General features: G+C 37.5%; 1 protein-coding gene across 1 annotated transcript in view; it reads left to right on the top strand.

Annotated features, from left to right (window-relative positions):
- The window catches only part of HEPH (hephaestin), a 187,536-nt gene that overhangs the window by 141,920 nt on the left and 22,193 nt on the right, over positions 1 to 23,423 (top strand). The window contains exons 16-19 of the mRNA XM_055121165.1: positions 10,087 to 10,312; positions 13,582 to 13,721; positions 14,536 to 14,698; positions 14,761 to 14,786. Coding sequence (XP_054977140.1) covers positions 10,087 to 10,312; positions 13,582 to 13,721; positions 14,536 to 14,698; positions 14,761 to 14,786 — 555 coding nt within the window. The remainder of the gene's footprint in view (positions 1 to 10,086; positions 10,313 to 13,581; positions 13,722 to 14,535; positions 14,699 to 14,760; positions 14,787 to 23,423) is intronic.

Below are 23,423 nucleotides of genomic sequence, written 5' to 3'. Positions count from 1 at the left end.
ATCTGATTCTTTTAAAAAACGTTATAGAAACATGGTTTTCTCTCTTCCTTTATTTCAAATCTGCCAGATAGCTTAACAAACCTGGCCCATTATTTTGCATAAACACAGAAAGATTGGCTCCATTTGGCGTACCCCATTACTTACTGAGAAGTCCTGGAGGTTGGTCAAAGACAGAGCAGGAGGCACTCCAACAACAACATTTAATGATTTAACTCATGTCAGGCTCATCCATAGATGTGAAGATCAGATCCCACAATGAACCAGAGGTAGAGCCTTCAGGTTGAATTGGATGTGGTCTCAGGCCTCTCACCCTTAGCAGTGTCCTGGCAGCCAGGAGTCCATCTCATCCCTTCTTCGGGGCTGCTTTTGGACACTGAGGGGAGGGCCCAGATTGAGTCAGTCATTGCAGATTTCCAGCTTCCTCATTTTCCATGACACAGATGATGTCCAGTCCTTCCTTGAGCTGGCCTGCTTCTAGGGTCTCCCTTTTAACAGTGCCTGTTAAATACATGCTCCTGTCATTTAGACCAATCCCCTGACTGTTTTTCTGGAATAGGGCTTTGGGGTCCCATAGCTGGTTTTCCTATCTGCACTAGGGGTAGACTGTATTGCAGATAGGAAAGACTTTTGTCTGAGTTTATGCAAACAAACATAGTGTCATGAAACATTAACAAACCTGCTGAAGGTACGAAGGAGAGAAAAAAAAATTTCACTTTACTCACAATGAGATGTACCTGTTTCCTATGGGTCCTAGTCAAAAGAAGCATTAAGTTCTGTAGAAATAGAATATACAGTTTAACAGCATCATCTTTTAGTTCAAAATTGAAAAACTTTCATTTCCGCTCGTCTAAGAACACTGTAACAGGAGTTCTCCCTTACACTTGGAGTCAGTCTTAATTAAAAATTTGTAATAACTCATTAGTAAACTGATGTGGACCCTGCTTTTGGTTTGTGGGAGACTTTTAATTACCATTTTGCTATTTATCAGTCTATCGAAGTGTTCTTTTTCCTTCTGATTCAGCCTTAGAAGGTTAGTGCAGTGCAATAATTTAAGCATTTCTTTTAAATTCAAATTCATGAAGCTTTTCATAGTATTCTTGGGTGAGCTTCTGGCTTTCTGTGATGTCTTTTGTAACACATCCCATTTTAATCCTGATTAGATTTATTAGCTATTTCTATCTTTATTTATGAGTCCAACTAATGGTTTGCCAATCTTGTCTATTTGCTAAAAATGTAAGTTAATTCTTGTTATGCTATTTCTATTTTGTTTATTATTATTCTCAGTTTAATTATGTCTCTTATTACATTTATTTTGGAATTCCCTTATTGTTTTGATAATAACATGAGTTATGTAGTTAGATCATTTATTTGTATTTTTTCCTTGTTTCCTAATGCATTTTGATTGCCATGAACATCTGTAGGCACATTTTATATTAGTTACCTATGTATCCTGGTAACTAATATCTTTATTTCTTTGTTTCTAGGAGTCATTTGATTTCTTCTTTTACTTTTTTTTACCCACTGTTGTTAGGTATTAAGTTGTTTTGTTTGCAAGTCTTTAAGTCCACCTCCAAGACCCACTTTCTGCTTATGTTTAATTTCTACTTTCAAAGAATTGCAGTCTGAGAAAATAATTGCTGTGATGTCTATCTTCTCAGTTTTAAAAAAACTGTTTTGTGAATCAGCAATGTAGTCTATCTTGGAGACTGTCTCTAGTGCATTGGAGAATTAAACATTTGGGAATGAAAACTCTATGTATGATCGTTAGTTCCACTTCTTCCATTTTTTTCTTTAAAGCCAACGTGTTCTTCTTAGTTGATCAATTAAATTTTTGGTGGTAAACAGTCTACACCCCCAGGATCGAAAGCTTACTTAGGGCTTAGAACTCACTGACTGTGATCTGGTCGCTCCTGATGGTGCTCAGGGGCCCATATGCAGTGCTAAGATTCAAATTTGGGTTTCAAGGTACAAATCAAATGCTTGAACTTTAGAACTATCTCCAGTGACCCTTTATTGAGATTATGACTAGATGATACATCCAGCAGCGATATAGAGAGAAGAGAACATTGAGAGGAAAGAATGTATAGCCATTATCTTGTAAAAATTATGAGTATTTGTAAAGTTTGCCTCATCTTTTAAAGACCAGTTAATGCTTCTTTAAAACCCGATTTCAGGGGCTGGAGCGATAGCACAGCGGGTAGGGCATTTGCCTTGCACGCGGCTGGCCCGGGTTCGATTTCCAGCATCCCTGATGATCCCCTGAGCACGCCAGGAGTGGTTCCTGAGTGCAGAGTCAGGAGTAACCCCTGTACATCGCCAGGTGTAACCCAAAAAGCAAAAAAATAAAAAATAATACCCGATTTCAATGTTTTGAACTTCTTTACTTTTATTCTTTTAATTGAATCACTATGAGGTAGACTCTTACAAAGCTGATCATGATGAGGTTTCAGTCATACAGTGCTCCAGCAGCCATTCCTCCACCAGTATACACTTCCCAGTACCAGTGTCCCCAGTTTCACTCTCATAATGCCCATCCCACCCCCAGTCTTCCACTATTGCTGGCACTTATTGATTAATGCTTATTTCATTGAGTTTGTTTGCTATATCACATTATTCTCTTTGGCTTGTATTTTCATTTGCTAGATCTATAACTTCTTTTGGTTTTGTTTATTTTGCTTTGTTTTGTTTGTGTTTGGGGAGCACACCCAGCAATGCCAGGGCTTAATCCTGGCTCTATGATGATAACTCCTGCAGGGCACATAGGGTGCTGAAGATTAAACTTGAGTCAGACCCATGCAAGGCAAGTGTCCTACCATCAGTACAGCAATTCCAGCCTTTGTTTATATTGTCTTTGAGTACTATTCTTCTACTCTGTAGCTTTATATCTCTCAAGTGTGCGTGATCATTCTATGTCAACCCCTCTCCTTCTGATTCATTTCACTCATCATGAGTGAAATACATATCCATTCATGATTGGCAAATTTCATGACTTTGTGTTTTTTGATGACTGCATAGTATTCCATTTCTAGATGTACAAAATGCATTTTCTTTTTCCGCTAATCTGTTCTTGGGCAATTGGGTTGTTTTGAAAATTTGGCTACTGCGAATAGTTCTGAAATGAATACAAGTTAAAATGTCTTTTAAAATTGTGTTTCAAGGCCATTAGGCTATATTTCCAGGAGTGGAATTAGTTGGTCATATAAAAGCTCAATTCAAACCATTTTGAGGTATGTCCATATTGCTTTCCAAAAAGTTTTGACCAGTTCTCACCAGCAGTAAATGAGGGTCTTTTATGCCCCATATCCAAGTCAACAGTGGTTGCTGTTCTTTTTGCTTATTGCTAGTCTATTTGGGCTGGAGCGATAGCACAGTGGGTAGGGTGTTTGCCTAGCATGCAGCCAATCTGGGTTTGATTCCTCCGCCCTCTCGGAGAGCTAGGCAAGCTACAGAGAGTATCTCGCCCATACAGCAGAGCCTGGCAAGCTACCTGTGAGTAACAACAAGTCTCACAATGGAGATGTTACTGGTGCCCGCTCGAGCAAATCAATGAGCAATGGGATGACAGTGACAGCGACAGCTAGTCTATTTGATGTGAGGTGGTTCTTTTGTTTTTTAATTTCCCTTATGTTTTGTGATATTCAACATTTCTTATGTGTTATTTAGCCATTTGCATTTCTTCTCTGAGAAGTCTATGTTTAAATATTCTTTCCATTTTTAATTGGTTTGCATGTTTTCTTTTAAAATTGTTTTATGTATCCTGTGTCTTATATACCAGTGCTTTATATATCTTGAATATTAACCCATTGAAAGTGAGTGGTGGACAAATAATTTCTCTCACTCTTTGAGATGTCTTTATATTATGGTCCTCATTTCCCTTAGAGTGTGGAAGCCTCTCAATTTAATGTAGTCTTCTTTATTTATATTTGCTTCCACTTGTTTGGTCAGTGGAATTTCATCTTTAAAGATGGTTCTAGTTTCAATGTCATAGAGAGTTCTGCCTATGTTATCCTCTGTGTACCTTGTTGTCTCAGGTCTGATATTGAGGTCCTTATTCCATTTTGATTTGACTTTTGCACATGGCGTCTGGAAGAGGCCTAAGTTTATTTATCTTTTTGCATGTGGCCAACAAGTTTTCCTCAAAAAAGCTGTTGAATTGGATTTGCTTGCTCCACTTCATATATTTTTAAAATTCATTAATTGGTTGCATACTTGAGACTCTGTCTCTGGATTTTCAATTCTATTCTACTGATCACAGCATTTGACTTTATACTAGTAACATACTGTTTTAATTACTACTATTTTTAATGTAGTTGGGGGGTTTGGAGTCATGCTTGGCAGTGGTCCTGGCTTATTTCTTGCTGTGAGTTTAGGAATAACTCTTATCAGACTCAACGGAATATATTGGGTGCCAAGTATTGAATCCAGGTTAAACTCATGCAACTATCTGCTGTACTGTCTGGCCCTTTGGTCCTTTTATCCCCACATCCTCTCCAACAGCGGTTGCTTTTGTTCTTTTGGATGTGTGATAGTCTCTGTGGTGTGAGGTGGTATCTCGTGGTTGTTTTGATCTGCATCTCTCTGATGATTAGTGATGTAGAGCACTTTTTCATGTGCCTTTTGGCTATTCGTATCTCTTCCTTGGGAAAGTTTCTGTTCATTTCTTCGCCCCATTTTTTGATGGGGTTGGATGTTTTCTTCTTGTAGAGTTCAACCAGTGCTTTATATACCATTGATATTAACCCCTTATCTGATGGGTATTGTGTAAATATCCTTTCCCATTCTGTAGATAGTCTTTGTATTCTGGTCACTGTGTCTTTTGCGGTGCAGAAGCTTTTTAGTTTAATGTAGTCCCATTTGTTGATCTCTGTTTTTACTAGATTGCTTAGTTCTGTGTCATCTTTGAAGATAACTTTATCTTTAATATCGTGGAGGGTTTTGCCGACCTTGTCTTCAATATACCTTATGGTTTGTGGTCTGATGTTGAGGTCTTTAATCCATTTTGATCTGACTTTTGTGCATGGTGTCAGGTCAAGGTCTAAGCCCATTTTTTTGCATATGATTGTCCAGTTTTGCCCGCACCTTTTGTTAAAGAGGCTTTCCTTGCTCCACTTCACATCTCTTGCTCCCTTATCAAAGATTAGATGATCATACATTTGAGGTTGTGTGTTGGGATATTCCACCCTGTTCCATTGGTCTTCGGCTCTGCCTTTGTTCCAGTACCATGCTGTTTTAATTGTTACCGCTTTGTAGTAGAGTTTAAGGTTGTAGAGGGTGATGCCTCCCATCATATTTTTCCCAAGAATTGTTTTAGCTATTCGTGGGCGTTTATTGTTCCATATAAATTTCAGGATTGCTTGATCCGTTTCTTTGAAGAATGGCATGGGTATCCTTATATGGATCGTGTTGAATCTGTATAATGCTTTGGGGAGTATTGCCATTTTGACAATGTTTATTCTCCCTATCCATGAGCAGGGGATATGTTCCCATTTCCTCATGTCCTCTTTTCTTTTATGGAGTAACGTTTTATAGTTTTCTTAGTAGAGGTCTTTTACTTCTTTAGTTAAGCTAATTCCAAGGTATTTGATTTTCTGGGGCACGATTGTGAACGGGATTGCTTTTTTCATGTCCCTTTCCTCTGTCTCATTGTTTGCATATAGGAAGGCCATGGATTTTTGGGTATTGATTTTATAGCCTGCGACTTTACTGTACAGGTCAATTGTTTCTAAGACTTTCTTACTAGAGCTTTTAGGCTTCTCTAGGTATAGTATCATATCATCTGGGAATAGTGAGAGCTTGATTTCTTTCTTTCTGATCTGAATCCCCTTAATATCTTTTTCTTGCCTGATGGCTATTGCTAATACTTCCAGTACTATATTAAAAAGAAGTTCAACCCCTTCATTCTTAACTTCCACCATAAACTGAGGACATAACCTCTTATCTGAAAATGAAAGATTATCTCATTTCTTGATATGGAGATGTTAGAAGTATTCTCTGCTGATCCTTTGAATTTCTGTGGTATGTTTTGTGATGTTCCCCCTTTCCTTTCTGATTTGACATATTAGGATTCTCTCACTGTTACTTTTTGCGTCTTGATAGTGATTTATCCATCTTGTTTACTTTTTCAAATAAACAGCTCTTGGTTTCATTAATCTTTTGTATTATTTTGGATTCCATTTAATTCATTTCTGCTCTTAGTTTAATTGTCTCCTTCCTCCTTCCTCCTTTGGGCTTCTTTTGTTGGGAATATTCCTACTTCTTAAACTATATAGTCAAGATATTTATTAAGGCCCTTCTTTCCTTCCTGATGAATGCTTTGCAATGCTATAAATGTTCCTCTTAACACCACTTTTGCTGTTTCCCACAAGGTTTGGTAGCTAGTGTCCTCACTATTGTTTCTTTCCAGGAATCTTTTGACTTTCTCTTTGATTTTCTCTCTGACGCGCTGGTAGTTCTGTAATACGCAGTTTAATTTTCATGTATTCTAGTTATTTCTCCATTTATGTTTGTGTTTCACTACTATTTTCTGTGCATCATAGTCTAGGAAGATAGTAAGTATAATTTTATCCTCTACATTATGGGGGTACTTTATGTGGTCCAACATGTTGTCTATCCTGGAGTATGTCCTGTGTGCATTGAAGAATAATGTACATTCAACTTTGGGGGGAAAACATCCCTCTATCTTCCATTACTAATCCCTATATTCAGTTTATATTTCAAGGCCAGTATTCTTTTGCTGAAGTTTAGTCTGACAGATCTATCCAGAGGAGACAGAGTGATGTTGGAATCTCAAACTATTCTTGTGCTGTTATATCCTCCTTGGAATTTATTAACAGCTGTTTTAAGTAATTTTCTGGTCCCTTAGTAGGTGCATATATGTTTATTTTTCTTTCTTATTCATTTTTTTAAAATTCATTGTTTTAAATAGGTCTTAACATACTGGGGATTTATTTTATTTTATTTTTTTAAATTTATTTATTTACATTTTAATTAGTAAAGCACTGTGAGGGTACAGTTACAGATTTACACATTTTTGTGCTTGAGTTTCCCTCATATAATGTTCAAAAACCCTTCCCTCCACCAGTGTCCATTCTCCAACACCAATGAAACCAGTATCCCTCCCACCCCCCAATTCCATTCCCCTCCCACTCCACCCCACTCTGTGGCAGGGCATTCCCTTTTGTTCTCTCTCCTTTTGGGTGTTGTGGTTTGCAGTAAGGGTATTGAGTGGCCATCATGTTCAAGGAAGAAATCAAGATATACCTCGAAACAAATGAGAATGAAGACACAAGCTATCAGAACCTATGGGACGCAGCTAATGCCGTGTTAAGGGGAAATTTTATAGCTCTGCAAGCAATCCTCAGGAACGAAGAAACGGCATACATAGATAGCTTGACTTCACAGCTCAACATCTTATAAAAGGACCAGAAAAAGGAACCCAAACCAGACTAAAGGAAAGATGTAATAAAAATTAGAGCAGAAATTAGCGACATGGAAACCCAGAAAACAATCCAAAAGGTCAATGAAACCAAGAGCTGGTTCTTTGAAAAAATAAATAAGATTGACAAACCACTAGCAAGACTCACAAAGAAAGAGAGAGAGAACCCTAATAAACCGAATCAGGAATGAAAAGGGGGACATCACAACAGAAGCCAATGAAATTCAAAAGATCATCAGAAACTACTTTGAAATTCTGCATGCCACGAAACAAGAGAACCTAAAAAAAATGGATGAATTTCTTGATTCCTACAATCTCTCAAGACTGAACCAAGAAGACTTACAATACCTGAATAGACCCATTAATATCAAGGAAATTGAAACTGTAATCAAAAGTCTCCCCACAAACAAAAACTCAGGTCCAGATGGATTCACTGGCGAATTCTTCCAAACATTTAAAGAGGACCTGTTGCCAGCTCTTCTCAAGCTTTTACAGGAAATTGAAAAAAAAACCAGGAACTCTCCCAAACAGTTTCTATGAGGCACATATCTCCCTAGTAGCAAAAGCAAACAAATAAGCCACTAACAAAGAAAATTATAGACCAATATCCCGTATGAACACCTATGCGAAGACCGTCAACAAAATATTAGCAAATAGAATCCAACAACTCATCAAAAAGATCACATACCATGACCAAGTGGGACTCATCCTGGGGATGCAAGTATGGTTTAACATTCAGAAATCAATCAACATAATCCATCATATAAACAAAAGTAAGATCAAAACCATATAATCATATCAATAGATGCAGAGAAAGCATATATGTTTAATAGTGTAATTTCTTCCTGGTGTACATATTTCTTGTTCACTAAAAATGACCTCTTTCTCATAATCTTTATATGCTGAAATCTATGCAATTTTATATTAATTTTGCTGCCTCAGCATTTTGAGGAAGTTTTAGCTTGAAGAATTGTTTTACAACCTTTGAAGAAGTTTTCGTTATGACTATTTGAATGTGCTTTTAGTAAACAACTGAATGTTGGATTCATTTTTTGTCGGTCTTGTCACTCTATGTCTCTTAGTGCATTTAGACAGTGTTCAAGAGAGATTATTGTCTGGGAGTTTTGTGGCATCTTTATGTAGAAATTTGGTGTGTTTTTGAAGTTTGTATTAGCTTAAAGTAAACCCTTCAGTTATTTTTGCAAAGATGGTTCAAACTACTGAGCTGCTCTTTAACCATGAAGTTGTGTAACTTACATTCAATCTTAATGAGAGTCTGACTAGATAAAGTATTATTGGTGAGGTTTTTATTTTAATGAGATTTTTTTCCATAACACCCTTTTGACTTTGTGCCTGGAGGTTCTCATTTGATATATCTGCTGTAAGTCTCAAGAGTATTCCTTTGTATATAATTACCTACTTTGATCTTTCTGCTCTCGGTACTCTATATCTATGGTTTTCATCATTCTGATTAGAATATGTCTTGAAACATTTTAATTTGGGTCTCTTTTAGTTGGTACCTTTTGGGTCCTGTGGATCTGAGTGCATGCACTCTTTAGCACTGGAAACTTAGCAGCAGTGATTTCCTTTGACTATTGCTTCTCATCATGGTTGTTTTCCTGACCCTCAGGTTCTGATGATTTTTACAAAGATCCTCTTGAATTCATCCTAGATTTCTGTTGTTTGCTGTTCATTTATTTTAAGTCTTTTGCCCATCTTCTGCTTTTGCCTGGACATTTTATGCATCTCATCTTGGACTTCACTGAGTTTTTTGGCCTCAATTACTGTTACTCTGCTTCTGAAGCTTGCCAGTTATTTTTCTTTCAATTCAACTACTAAATTCTTTAACTCTCTCACTGCTAGTTGTTTTCTAATTTCTGTTATTATGTTTTCTTTTGTTATACTAGCTGTACATATCGTCATTCCTTTGAGCTTCTTAAATACCAACATTTCTTCTCTAAAGTCCTTATCAGAGAGGTTCTATGGTGGTTATTACTGGTTGTGTTTAGGGTTAAAGACCTAAGTATCTTCATTCACTAAGCATGATGACATTCTGCATTTCTTTCTCATTTGCAGTCTGGAGGTTTTGTGTGTTACTGTATAACTAGTTAGAATGTCAATGTGTGCTCACTCAGAGATATAAAGAAATGAATACTGAGCATCCACATTATTCAGCCCTGTGCTTCACAGGATCTGACCTGGGAGCAAGATGATACATTCTATATGCAGCTGTTCAACTACTTCCTAGACATTTTCAGTTCATGAAACTGGGAGCAGTACTTTCATAGACCCAGGCAAGGTCTTCCTGGGTGTCTTGGCTCCTTCAGGGGCCTCCTGAGGCTGAGGTAGGGTGTAGGGAATTACAGGTTGAAGAGACAAGGTTTGAAGAGATACTGAATTGTTAAAGTGCATGGTGGATTTAGAGATATTCATATAGCTAGAACATAAGATAGATGGCACATTTTACCTGTGTTCCAAGATGGTTGTGAAGATCAACTCACATAATATTGAAAAAGTGTTAATAAATGTAAGATATTATGAAGAAGTGCTGAAGGCAGAGTGAGCTTAAATCTCACACTTGCTTTCTACGGAATACTGTCACCCAGAATAAATCCATATTTTTTCTCTTTCCTTATGCTTTCTCATTTCAGGACATGTATAGTGGCCTTATTGGGCCTTTAATAATCTGCAAAAAGGACATCCTGGACCTCAATGGAGAAAGGAGTGATGTAGACAGAGAATTTAGCTTGCTATTCTTAATCTTTGATGAAAATAAATCTTGGTATCTAGAAGAAAATGTGTCAACTTATGGATCCCAGAAACCAAGCCTTGTCAATCTACAAGATGATGCTTTCTTGGAGAGTAATAAAATGCATGGTCTGTAGAAAATAAGCTAAATTTCTTCCAAATTCCCAACTGTTGCATGGGAATTTAATAGGCCTATTATGGGTAAAGGGATTAAATTTCTATGCAAGGTTCTATTACTATGTATCATTAAAAAGTTAGGAAGATTGCATGGACAAGTTACAAAAAGTTTATTTTAATTACTTTACATATACAAGACATATCTTTCTCATTAGATCTTATACCAAAAAGCAGGAAACTCATGTCATAAGCACATTTTAAAATGTTACAGAAGACAAGAACACCATCTGATGGCCCTTAATGTATTTATTGATCATTGTATTTTTGATACTGAGGGCACCCTTGCTTCCTAATTCTCAGTATACCTTGTAATATCATGTACTTGGACTGGAACAATAGCACAACAGGTAGGACGTGTGCCTTGCAAGCAGCCGGCTCGGGTCTTTCGTCCCTCTAGTGGGGAAGAGCCCCGCAAGCTACCAAGGTTATCCTGCCTGCACTGAAGAGCCTGGCAAGCTACCCGTGGCATATTTGATATGCCAAAAACAATAACAACAAGTCTCACAATGGAGACGTTATTGGTGCCCGCTCAAGCAAATCAATGAACAATGGGACGACAGTGCTACAGCGCTATCATGTACCTGTTACTAGAATTTAGGTCCAATATATTCATTAGGCTCCAAGTATTTATTATGCCCTATGTACCTGTTGATAATGAGAGTCCCTCTGCTTAAAAGTTATCAGGTTAATTTCTAATATTCTGCTACTTCACCGATTTAAATCTCTATAGATTGAATTTCAACAGGGATAGAATGCAATTTATTTTCTAGTCCAAAAGTTCATTTTATGGATGGAAAAATCAAAGGGCCTAGCTTCAGAGAGTAAAATTCTAGGTTTATATTACATATATGGAATAACTTCTGATGCTTCACCAGAAATTTTTGCATACAAAGCTTCTCTTTTTCAAAGAAATGTCTGTCATAAGAGAAAATATCAAATAGAGAAAAATTCAAATATATGAAGTAATTTCTCACTACCACTGTTAGCCCATAATTTATTTTATATTGAGATAAGTTAAAGCTTATATAGTGACTCTAATGGAACACAAAAGTAGTATCTCATTTTCATTTATATGAATTATTCACACTAGAATAGATCTTGACAGACTTTATAAAGTCAAATTTTGAATTCCTGTCAAATCACAAAAATAAAAGGTAAAAGACAAAAATACAATGATAAAATACTTGTGTCTTGCTAGTTCAGGTTTTAGCTATTTTAAATCTTTATCTGTTTGATTTTGTAGATGTTCACTCAAAATCTTCAGCTATTAATCCATGTACCACTTTGTATATTAGGTATTTGTTGAGCAATTTGTCATGTTGGCTTGGGATATAAAAAGATAATTTTAATGCTTTAGGGTTGGTAAATTATATCCTTTACTACCCTTCTGGGTTCCTAAATTAATAGTGTTTATGATTTGCATGTGAATTTTATTACTGGGAAGACTGAATTTTTTTTAAAAAAAATCAACCTAGTTATGTAACTAAATAAAATTATATATAATTTCCCTAAAATAGTTATCATATTCTGACATAGAGATATTCAGCAATAACTCTTCATTTGTTCAGGGGCAACATTTCCCCACCGTGTTATAATAAAGCTGTTTGTATCCCTTACATCTTCAGAATAAAACAAGAATGATTCATAAGTGTCTAAGAAGGGTATGATTCATTCATTCTCTCAAATTTGAAATTTAATAGGATAGGTACAGAGACAGGCTATAAATACCCCTTATGTAATTTTCCCTCTGATAAAGACTAACAATAAACTTACCTATATGAAAATATGTGAAATGGGGAATTGTGCCCCCAGCATAATCCTGGCACTTTGAATTAATTTTAGAGCACAGGCTCTAAATTATCTTTACCTCAAAGATAAATTATCTTTACCTCTAAATTATGTACCTGAAAGACACAGATGTGAATGGCCATACACTAAACTTACTTATCTCAAGACTGTGAAAATGTATTTAACATGTTTTTAAAACATTTATTGCACATAATAATCTACATCCTTCTTACTGTGAAAATACAGTCTAATTAGGGATATGAACTACAAACTGAAAGAAAAGTTAAATTTTATAAGGCATTTTTGATTATTTAAAAGTTCCAAAGCTGATATAAATATAAGTGGAAGAATTTAGAAGCATAAAGAATGCAAAAGATGAAAGGTTCTAAACAGAGTCATATTAGAAAATATTCATGAAGTCGAATGCTTGACTGAATTTTTGAAAGATAATAAAAGATACATATTTCCGGGAAGGAAAATGAAAATATCAATAAGGACAGAGACTGCAAATAAGGCCAAAATGGGCATAGTGAAAACTTTAAATTGAAGTGAAGTGGAAAATCAGTCAGAAAATGTACCTTGGGTAGCATAGTAATTTGTATTTAAGGTACTTTGGGGCTTCAAAATTGATATATTTAGAAGAAATTGACTGAACATGCAGTTATGGACCTTGTTTATTGTGTTTGTGAAAATTGTTTTATTTCACCCTGGAGCCCTTGTATAAGAGATAACTAACATGTTGTTGAAGATTGAGCCATGTGTGCTTATGTATGCACACATATGTGTGTGTATTTCTTATCTCACATATTATATGTTGCCTTCTACTTTACACCCTGTCAAATATAACGTGCTACTCTTGGTACATCAGTGGTGTAGAGTATGAGATGTTGCATGCATGGCTGCGTATGTGACCATGCACTCCAGGAATAGAGGTTAATTTAACTTTCTTTTTTTAACTGCATGATTATTTGGGGACCCGGAGGCATCTCTATGGTGTATTGTTCTGTGTTGCATTCTTCAGAGATACTTATTTGGAAGTCTCTGGATCATGCCATTATGGGCATCAGAAGCAGTTCCTGGGTATGACTGGCAAACTACCAGAAACACAGAGAGTCTCCCATTCCTAACTCTGCGAGCCTGGAAATTTCAGTCACAAGTCACACAGGCCTGGGTTTTTCATCTGGACCTTATATTTTGACCTAAACAAAACTATTTAAAAACTTTAATCAACAAAATGATATTGTCATATCAGACATTTAAAATGTCATTGAATAAACCAATGTTAAAAATAGACTGGGAGATAACAGAATAGAAATAAGAGAAGTTAGGAGGCTAATTTTATTTTATCATCAGAGATGAAAGTAACTAACTCAAAAGTGGGGGTGAAGGGAAACCAAAATTATAAACGTAAATGGTGTTTTCTTCTTTTACAGCCATTAATGGAAAGATCTATGCCAACCTCAGGGGTCTTACAATGTACCAAGGAGAACGAGTAGCCTGGTACATGTTGGCAATGGGCCAAGATATTGACATACACACTGTTCACTTCCATGCAGAGAGCTTCCTCTATCAGGTGAGCGAGAAGAGTGCTGAGTGCCTAAGGAGTTATTAGAGAAGAGCTGTGATAGCCATTGAGGAATAAGGGAATAATAAGGAATGAATACAAATAAGTTCAAATGGGGGGTCATATAAAGGAAAACTTAGGCTGGGAATTCTGATTTTCTTGGATATCACTAAATAGGTCACATATCTAGGTCTATCTAGATGAGTTATTCTTCATCCTGTGCTCTGGCATGACTTGTGGCAGTGCTTGAAGGATAATATGTTGTGCCTGGTTTGGCCATATGCAAGGAAAATCCCTTAACTTATAATATATCTCTGTGGAAATTTCTATATTTTATATATGTATAATATATATAATATATAAGATATATAAGATATATGTATAATATATAAGATATGTGTATAATATATAATATAATATATATGTTTCTCTGGAAATTTCTATATTTTAAAATATTTCAAGCCTGATAAAAGTGATGGCACGGAGGATAAACTAAACTGAATTCTTTTGTACAGGAAATATGTGGACCCTTCTTTGTGGTAATGATTAATTCAGTTTATCCCAGGTTTCAGTATGCTTATGTTTTTAACCTCCTAAATGAAGCTGGAAATGTCTTTTAGTTTAGTAAATTTTATTATGTACAAGTAGAGTCATTGTTTATCCAATTATATGGGTCAGTTGACAAGAGATAAGAATAAGATCTCTTGTCTTTGAATCTTGAATTCTATGGCCATTAAGTTCATGTAAGTTCCAGCTTAGTTCAAGTTCTGATATATCTGTATAACCTTCACTTACTCTCTCCTACCAAAAATATCTTTTGCAGAATGGAGAGAGATACAGGGCAGACGTGATAGATCTATTTCCAGGGACCTTTGAGGTCATCGAGATGGTTGCTAGCAACCCCGGCACATGGCTGATGCACTGCCATGTAGCTGACCATGTTCATGCTGGCATGGAGACCCTTTTTACAGTTTTGCCTCAAACAGGTAAGGTTTAACTATCCGAGAAAAATTGTATTCTAATACTTTATCTAACTAAGAGGAATCAGATCATCTTAAGAAGCTTACTGTAACTGTATTTATGACCCCAGAATAAAACAGATCTTTCTATTTCATAGTTTTATTAAGGCATTGTTATTAATGAAGTTATTCATAGTTGAGGTCCAGGCGTACAATATTTCAGCACTGCTACCACCAGCCCCAGTTTTCCAACACCAGTGTCCTCATATTCCCTCCTTGTCTTTTTACATTTGGTTATCATAATTTGATTTTCCTACCTTTAGCGTTGTTAGCTCTGTAGCATACATATATATATATATATATATATATATATATATATATATATATATATATATATATATACCACACCTCTATCCTGCTGATGCACCTGAGGTCATTGGCTCCTATCCCTATAACTTCCAGTCTGCTTTTTTGAATTCACTCCCTGGCTGAATTTCTTCCTTCCGTGTGGTCGAGATACATTTTTTTCATGTTGTTATCCTGTTCAAGAGATAATGTGAGATTACTGTTTTTGTACTTTTTCTGACTCACCTCACTTAAAATGATAAGCTTCAATTCCATCCAAGTTGTTGCAAATCATATGATTTCTCATTTGTTGATGCTAGGTAGTATTCTATTGTGCATATACTTTTTTCTTTATCTAATAATTCATCATTAGCCACCTAGGTAGATTCAATATCCTAGCTATTTTGCTAAGTTCTGAAATGAATAACTATGTCTGAATATCTTTTTGAATGATCTTTTTGGTTTTCTGGAGGGAGATAACACAGAACTGGGGCTGCTCAGGAGTTTTTATTTATCTATTTATTTATTTATATATCATCATACTATTTTCCATAGGAGTGGGAATAGGAAACATTCCATACAGCAATGGATGAGAACTCATTTACCACTGCATTCCCAGAAACACAGATTGTTTTTAGTTTAACAGTGTCATTCTCACCTGTGTGAGATGACATCTCAATGTCACCTTGATTTGTTTTCTCTGATAATAAGTGATGACAAGTACTTATTTATGTTCTTTTTATCATCTATCTTTCTTCTACCGAGTATTGTATATTAATTTTCTCATACCTTTTTTTAGAATTAATTTTTTCAGTTGCTGTTTATTTTTGTGAATACTTTATATAACATGGATGTTATATATGCTTTAAATGGTGTGTTGAGTGTGAATATTTTCTCCATTCAGTTGAGTATCTTTCAGTATTCTTTTATATGTTTTTACTGAATACCATGAAATACACATTTACAAAGATAATCATGATTGATTTTCAGTCATGCAATGTTCAAACACCTGTGTTTTTTTTACCATGCATAAGCTCTTTAATTGATGTAGTATCATTTGATTATTTTTTATTATGATGGCTTTTCCAGTGGAATCATATCAATGAAAACAACTTTGAGAACCAAATCTTGACATGTTCTGCTTCAATTTTTCTCACTGTAGATGATGTATTCTGGTTTATTTCAGGGGTTTGAAACACTTTGAATTGAATGTTGTATAAGATAAAAGATATGGATTCAGTTTCATTTTTCAAATGTGGTTATCCACTTTTTCCAGGAACATTTGTTTAAGGTGTTGTATTTGCTCCATTGCATGCACCCAACACTTTTTTTTATAATTTATTTATTTTTAATTAGAGAATCACCGTGAGGGTACAGTTACAGATTTATACACTTTTGTGCTTATACTTCCCTCATACAAAGTTCAGGAACCCATCCCTTCACCAGTGCCCATTCTCCACCACCCATAAATCCGGTGTCCCTCCCACCCTCCCCAATCCCATCTCCCCCCCACCCCACCCTGCCACTGTGGCAGGGCATTCCCTTCTGTTCTCTCTCTCTAATTAGCTGTTGTGGTTTGCAATAAAGGTGTTGAGTGGCCTCTGTGCTCAGTCTCTAGCCCTCATTCAGCCTGCAACTCCCTTCCCCCACATGGCCTTCAACTACAATGTAGTTGGTGATCGCTTCTCTGAGTTGCCCTTTCCCCGGAACGTGAGGCCAGCCGCGAAGCCATGGGGTCAACCTCCTGGTACTTATTTCTACAGTTCTTGGGTATTAGTCTCCCACTCTGATATTCTATATACCATAGATGAGTGCAGTCTTTCTATGTCTGTCTCTCTCTTTCTGACTCATTTCACTCAGCATGAAACTTTTCATGCCCATCCACTTAACTACAAAATTCTTGACTTCCTTTTTTCTAACAGCTGCATAGTATTCCATTGTATAGATGTACCAAAGTTTCCTCAACCAGTCATCCGTTTTGGGGCATTCGGGTTTTTTCCAGATTCTGGCTATTGTAAACAGTGCTGCGATGAACATACATGTGCAGATCCAACACTTTTTTTTAATTGAATTACTGTAAGATGCAGAGCTACAAAGCTGTTCATGGTCAGGTTTTAGTCACAGTGTTCCAACAACCATCGCTTAACCAGTGTACATTTCCCACAACCAATGTCCCCCCCCAGCCTGACCTCTATGGCAGGCACTTACCTTTTTTCTCTCTCTTTTTCTCATCTCCTTTTGGGCATTGTGTGTTGCAATATTGATATGGAAAGCTTATCAAGAATATCTCTTAAAAGTAGGTACTTTTTAACCCTCAGATCTTGTCCAGTGTGATCATTCCCAGCTATTATTGTCATACTGGTCTCTTCTTTATCGTGTACCATCATCCCCTTACACACTTGTGGTTAGTTCCAACCATTCACCAGTCCTCCTAATATCTATTTCCCCTGGCCATGGTTATTAGTTTTCTACTATATATATATATACCAGAAATGAATGCCACAAATACCACCATATATATACATATATATATACATACCACAAATAAATGCAGTCATTTTATGCCTGTCCCTCTCCTTCTGAATCATATTGCTCAACATGATACTGTCCATGCCCATCCATTTATAGGCAAATTTCATGGCTTCATTTTCCCTGGCAGCTACATAGTATTTCATTGTGTAGATGTTTCTTTATCCACTTGTCTGTTCTTGGACACTCAGGTTGTTTCCAGATTACGACTATATACCTCCCAATCTTATTTTCAATATTGTTTTGGGTATATGCAGTCTCTTTTATTCTATACTAATTTTTTAGTGGCTTTTCTATGCCCTTGAAGAATGTCATCTAAATTTGAATGGGTATTGCATTGAACCTACATAGTATTTTAAGTATGATAATCATTTTAACAATACTGATTTTCCAATCCATAATATTAAATTTTATTTTGGATTTCCTAAAGTACACTTTCTCTTTTTTAAGTGATTTAAACTTTTCATGGTGTATATATACCACACCTTTTATTAAGTTGATCTTAGATCATCATCATCATCATCATCATCATCATCATCATCATCATCATCATCATCATTTCTCGAGCAGTCTCAGTAACATCTCCATTCATCCTAGCCTGAGATTTTAAAAGCCTCTCTTTACTCTTCCTTCCAAATGATGCCGCATTGGAGGCTCTTTCAGGGCCAGGGGAATGAGACCCAGCATTGTTACTGGTTTTTGCATATGAATACGCCACAGGGAGTTTGTGAGGCTCTCCCATGTGGGCAGGAAACTCTAGGTAGCCTGCTGGCTCTTCCAGAGGGAGAAGTAGGCTATAAAATGTCTGGTTATAAGTAGGCTATAAGCTGGAGCCCATCCCCTACGGGGGCCCCGGGGAAGACAGCCAGGAGCGTGGACCAGAGACTCTCTGTGTTGCTCTCTTCCAGGAGCTTGCTTTTAAGTCTCTGGATGTTGGCCGTTGATGGGAATACATGGTGCTTGGGGTAGTCCCTGGGTGTGAATGCCTAGCTACTGGAAAATGGGAAATCTGGGCGGAAGAGGCCCAGTCCCTGCCTGAGCAGGCTTAAAGGTCTCAGCCCCAGGTCCCACACACCTGGGTTCCTCTGCCTGTACCTTCATGCTTGAGGCTCATCCGAATGTGTGGAGAGGGGCCTGGAGCATGGCTGTGGCTAAGGCTCCAGAGGTCTTGGGCCTTGGGAGCTCTGCTCCAGGTGGGGAGGAAAGCTGGAGCCCATCCCCTCCGAGGGGACCTGGGAAAGACAGCCAGGCGTGCAGGCCAGAGACTCTCTGCTAAGATCTAATTTGATCTTAGATACTGGATTGTTTTTGGAAATTATTTTAAATTGGATAAAATCCTTGTTTGCATTTTCCTCTGATTTCTTCTTTGTATTAAGAGTATGACTGATTTTTGTTTATGGAGTTTGTAGCAAGTGTGTAAAACACAAAAATAAAAAGAAAAGAAAGGGCAAGGGCGACGAGGCAGGTGAAGGAAGGAACGGAGCCAAGATGGTCTCACTTGCAGTTTATTCCAATCTCATCTCCATTCTCCTCTGATTCTCCTCCTGCTTCTTTCTCCCCCATCCTGCTTCATTCTCTCTCTCTCTGCCTCTCAGCTCTCGGTCTCTCTCTCGATCTGTGGATCTGGCCCCCGTGGATCTGGCCCCCATGGATCTCGCCCCAAACCCACTCTTACAGCCTAGTTAAATCTCCACAGCATGAGGGGGTTGGGGCATACACATAGGTGTGGTCAGCAATAGGGTAAGGTTCTTTTCCCTCAGGGGATGCTTCTCCTAGGACTTAATTCTCTTTCAGAAGGAGGATCCACCCAAGGGCAGAGTCCCATGAATGTGTTTCTCTTCTCCTCAGCCAGCAAACATATAAGAATTCATAATATTAATCATTTTGTATGGACACAATAAGAGATGCATTAAAGCTTATAGAATTGCTCTCCTGGGGCCATCTCAATCTCATACTACAGTGCTCAGGCCAGATAGTCTTTCCTATACCTGGCAGGGTCCCAGTCTCATAATTACTATTGGATCATGCCAGCATTTGTCTATGATCAAGCTCTTAACTTATAGTTAAGAATTAGGCACTTTGGCCAGGCCCATCTCGATGCCAGGGTAGCACATAACTCACCGCTTGCCCTGGATCCTTCCCGTCCCACGTCGGGGACCCTACTTTGGGGTGCTAGGAACTGAGGGCAACTGAGGCTTAAGTGGAGAAAGCAGATGCCCGGGAGGGAGTACTATTCGAGGCCAATTAAGTCTTAAGTTATAAAAACATAATACTGTCTTCTTGTGTCTATACAAAAAAGACATAGCTTTAAAGTAAATTATTCAAAAGGCATAAAGAGGAGAGAAAGGCAATGTTATAATATTCAGTGTCCTAGAAAGTTCTGACCTTACCAATTAACAGAGTTTGATTAGAGGAAGAGCAGAAAAACTGGTAGAAATGATTACAGATAAACAAAGGAATGGGAGTGACTCGGGAGCACTTTGATGGGTGTGACTGATAAACATAAGCTCCTAGTGGCAAGGGGGAAAGGACAAACCAATGATATCCAACAGCAAGCTATATTATTCTATTGATTTTAAGAGTTTTGTTTGTGTATTCCTTAGGTTGTTCTATGTATAGTGTCATAAAATCTACAAATAGTGATAACTTGACTTCTCATCTTCCAATTTGAATGCCTTTTTCCCCCTTGCCTGATTTCTATAACATGGGATTCTAATTTTATATTGCATAACAGAGGAAACAGTAAACATCCTTACATTGGACCTGATCTCATAAGGAATATTTTCAGTTTTTCACCATTAGGAATGATACCACCTGAAAGTAGGTAAAGTACCAAATGTGATAGCCTCCCTGTATCTACATTGCAAAAAACATAATGCCCAAAAGTAGAGAGAGAGCATGGGGGAAATTGTCTAACATAGAGGCAGGGGGAGGGCTAGGATGGGGGAGGGGATACTGGGTATATTGGTAGTACAAAATGTGCACTGGTGGAGGGATGGGTGTTAAATCATTATGTGACTGAATGCAAATAATGAGAGAGAAGAAAGTGTTTTCCAAAAGGGCTGAACTAGTCGGCATTCCCACCAGCTCTCTCTCTACTTTTTTCAAGTTTAAGTCTCAGTTATACAATGCTCAAACACCCGTCCCTTCACCAGTGCACATATTCCACCACCAAGAATCATAATATACCTCCCCCCTTCCCCCTACCTCCCCAGCCCCCACCCCGCATTTGTAACTGGTAAATTTCACTTTACCTTCACTCTACTTTGATTACATTCAATATTTCAATAAAAAATTCACTATTATTGATTTGGAGTTTCTCCCCCCTAAAGTCGATCTGCTGAAAAGAAAGCATTTGGTAATTTGTTTTCCATTGCTGAGAATGAAGAGATATGAGGACAGGAGGCCGCACTAGCAGCAGCATAGTTTTGGATTTCTGTATTTTAGTAACTAAGTCTAGTGAAAAGTCTGCCAGGAATCACAACATTGTAAGCTTGTACCTTTCAGCTATTTTATATTCCACATGAGTGCGATCTTTCTATGTCTGTCTCTTTCTTTCTGACTCATTTCACTCAGCATGATACTTTCCATGTTGATCCACTTATATGCAAATTTCATGACTTCATATTTTCTGACAGCTACGTATTATTCCATTGTGTAAATATGCCAGAGTTTCTTTAGCCAATCATCTGTTTTCGGGCACTCTGGTTTTTTCCATATTGTGGCTATTGTGAACAGAGCGGCAATGAACATGGAAATACAGATGTCATCTCTACTATACCTTTTTGCCTCTCTGGGATATATTCCCAGGAGTGGTATTGCTGGGTCAAATGGGAGCTCAATTTCTAACTTTTTGAGAATCGTCCATATTGTTTTCCAAAAGGGCTGAACTAGTCGGCATTCCCACCAGCAGTGAAGGAGAGTCCCTTTCTCCCCACATCCACGCCAACACCGGTTGCTTTTGTTTTTTGGGATGTGGGCCAGTCTCTGTGGTGTGAGATGATATCTCATGGTTGTTTTGTTCTGCATTTCCCTGATGATTAGTGATGTTGAACATTTTCTCATGTGCCTCTCAGCCATTCGGATTTCTTCTTTGGAAAAGTTTCTGTTCATTTCATCAGCCCATTTTTTGATCGGGTTGGCAGTTTTCTTCTTGTGGAGTTCAACCAGTGCATTGTATATCCTTGTTATCAACTCTTTATCGGATGGGTACTGCATAAATATCCTTTCCCATTCTGTAGATTGTCTTTGTATTTTGGTCACTGTTTCTTTTGAGTTGCAGAAGCTTCTTAGTTTGAGATAGTCCCATTTATTTATCTCTGTTTTCACTTGCTTAGCCAGTGGCATGTCAGCTTTGAAGATACCTTTGGCTTCAATGTCGTGGAGGGTTTTGCCGACCTTATCTTCAATGTACCTTAGGGATTCTGGTCTGATGTTGAGGTCTTTAATCCATTTTGATCTGATTTTTGTACATGGTGATAGATGGAGTTCTAAGCCCATTTTTTTGCATGTAGCTGTCCAGTTTTGCCAGCACAATTTGTTAAACATGCTTTCCTTGCTCCACTTCACATTTCTTGCTCCCTTATCAAAGATTAGATGATCATATATTTGGGGGTGTATGTCAGAGTATTCAACCCTATTCCATTGGTCTGCAGCTCTGCCTTTGTTCCAATACCATGCTGTTTTAATGACTACCGCTTTGTAGTAGAGTTGGAAGTTGGGGACGTTGATTCCTCCCATTTTCTTTTTCCCAAGGATTGCTTTAGCTATTCGTGGGGGCTTATTGTTCCATATGAATTTCAGGAGCGCTTGCTCCATTTCTTTGAAGAATGTCAAGGGTATCCCTATAGGGATCGCATTGAATTTGTACAATGCTTTGGGGAGAATTGCCATTTTGACAATATTAATTCTTCCAATCCATGAGCAGGGGATGTCTTTCCATTTCCTCGTGTCCTCTTTTATTTCCTGAAGTAGTGTTTTATAGTTTTCATTATACAAGTCCTTTACCTCCTTTGTCAAGCTGATTCCGAGGTATTTGATTTTTTGAGGCGCAATTGTGAACGGAATTGCTTTTCTCAGGTCACTTTCTTCTCTCTCATTATTTGCATATAGGAAAGCCATGGACTTTTGTGTATTGATTCTATAGCCTGCAACTTTACTATACGAGTCTATTGTTTCTAGGAGTTTCTTGGTAGAGGTTTTAAGGTTCTCTAGGTATAGTATCATATCATCTGCGAATAGTGAGAGCTTAATTTCTTCCTTTCCTACCTGAATGCCCTTAATGTCTTTTTCTTGCCTAATCGCTATTGCAAGTACTTCCAGTACTATATTGAACAGAAGTGGAGAGAGTGGGCATCCTTGTCTCGTCCCTGTTCTCAGAGGGAAGGCTCTTATTTTTTCCCCATTGAGGACAATGCTTGCCATAGGCTTGTGATAAATGGCTTTGACAATATTAAGGAAGGTCCCTTCTATACCCATTTTGGCAAGTGTTTTCATCATAAACGGATGCTGGATCTTGTCAAATGCTTTCTCTGCATCTATTGATATGATTATATGATTTTTATCTTTTCTTTTGTTGATATGGTGGATTATGTTGATTGATATCCGGATGTTAAACCATCCTTGCATCCCCGGGATGAATCCCACTTGGTCGTGGTGTATGATCTTTTTGATAAGTTGTTGAATTCTATTTGCTAATATTTTGTTGAGAATCTTCGCATCTGTGTTCATCATGGATATTGGCCTGTAGTTTTCTTTTTTTGTGGTGTCTTTGTTTGCTTTTGGTATTAGGGAGATATGAGCCTCATAGAAACTGTTAGGGAGGGTTTCTGTTTCTTCAATTTCCTGGAAGAGCTTGAGAAGGACTGGCAAAAGGTCC

The sequence above is a fragment of the Sorex araneus genome, chromosome X, assembly GCF_027595985.1.
Source record: "Sorex araneus isolate mSorAra2 chromosome X, mSorAra2.pri, whole genome shotgun sequence".
Lineage (NCBI taxonomy): Eukaryota > Metazoa > Chordata > Mammalia > Eulipotyphla > Soricidae > Sorex > Sorex araneus.
The sequence above is the reverse complement of the archived record's forward strand: the minus strand, read 5'-3'. Positions and strand labels throughout refer to the sequence as shown.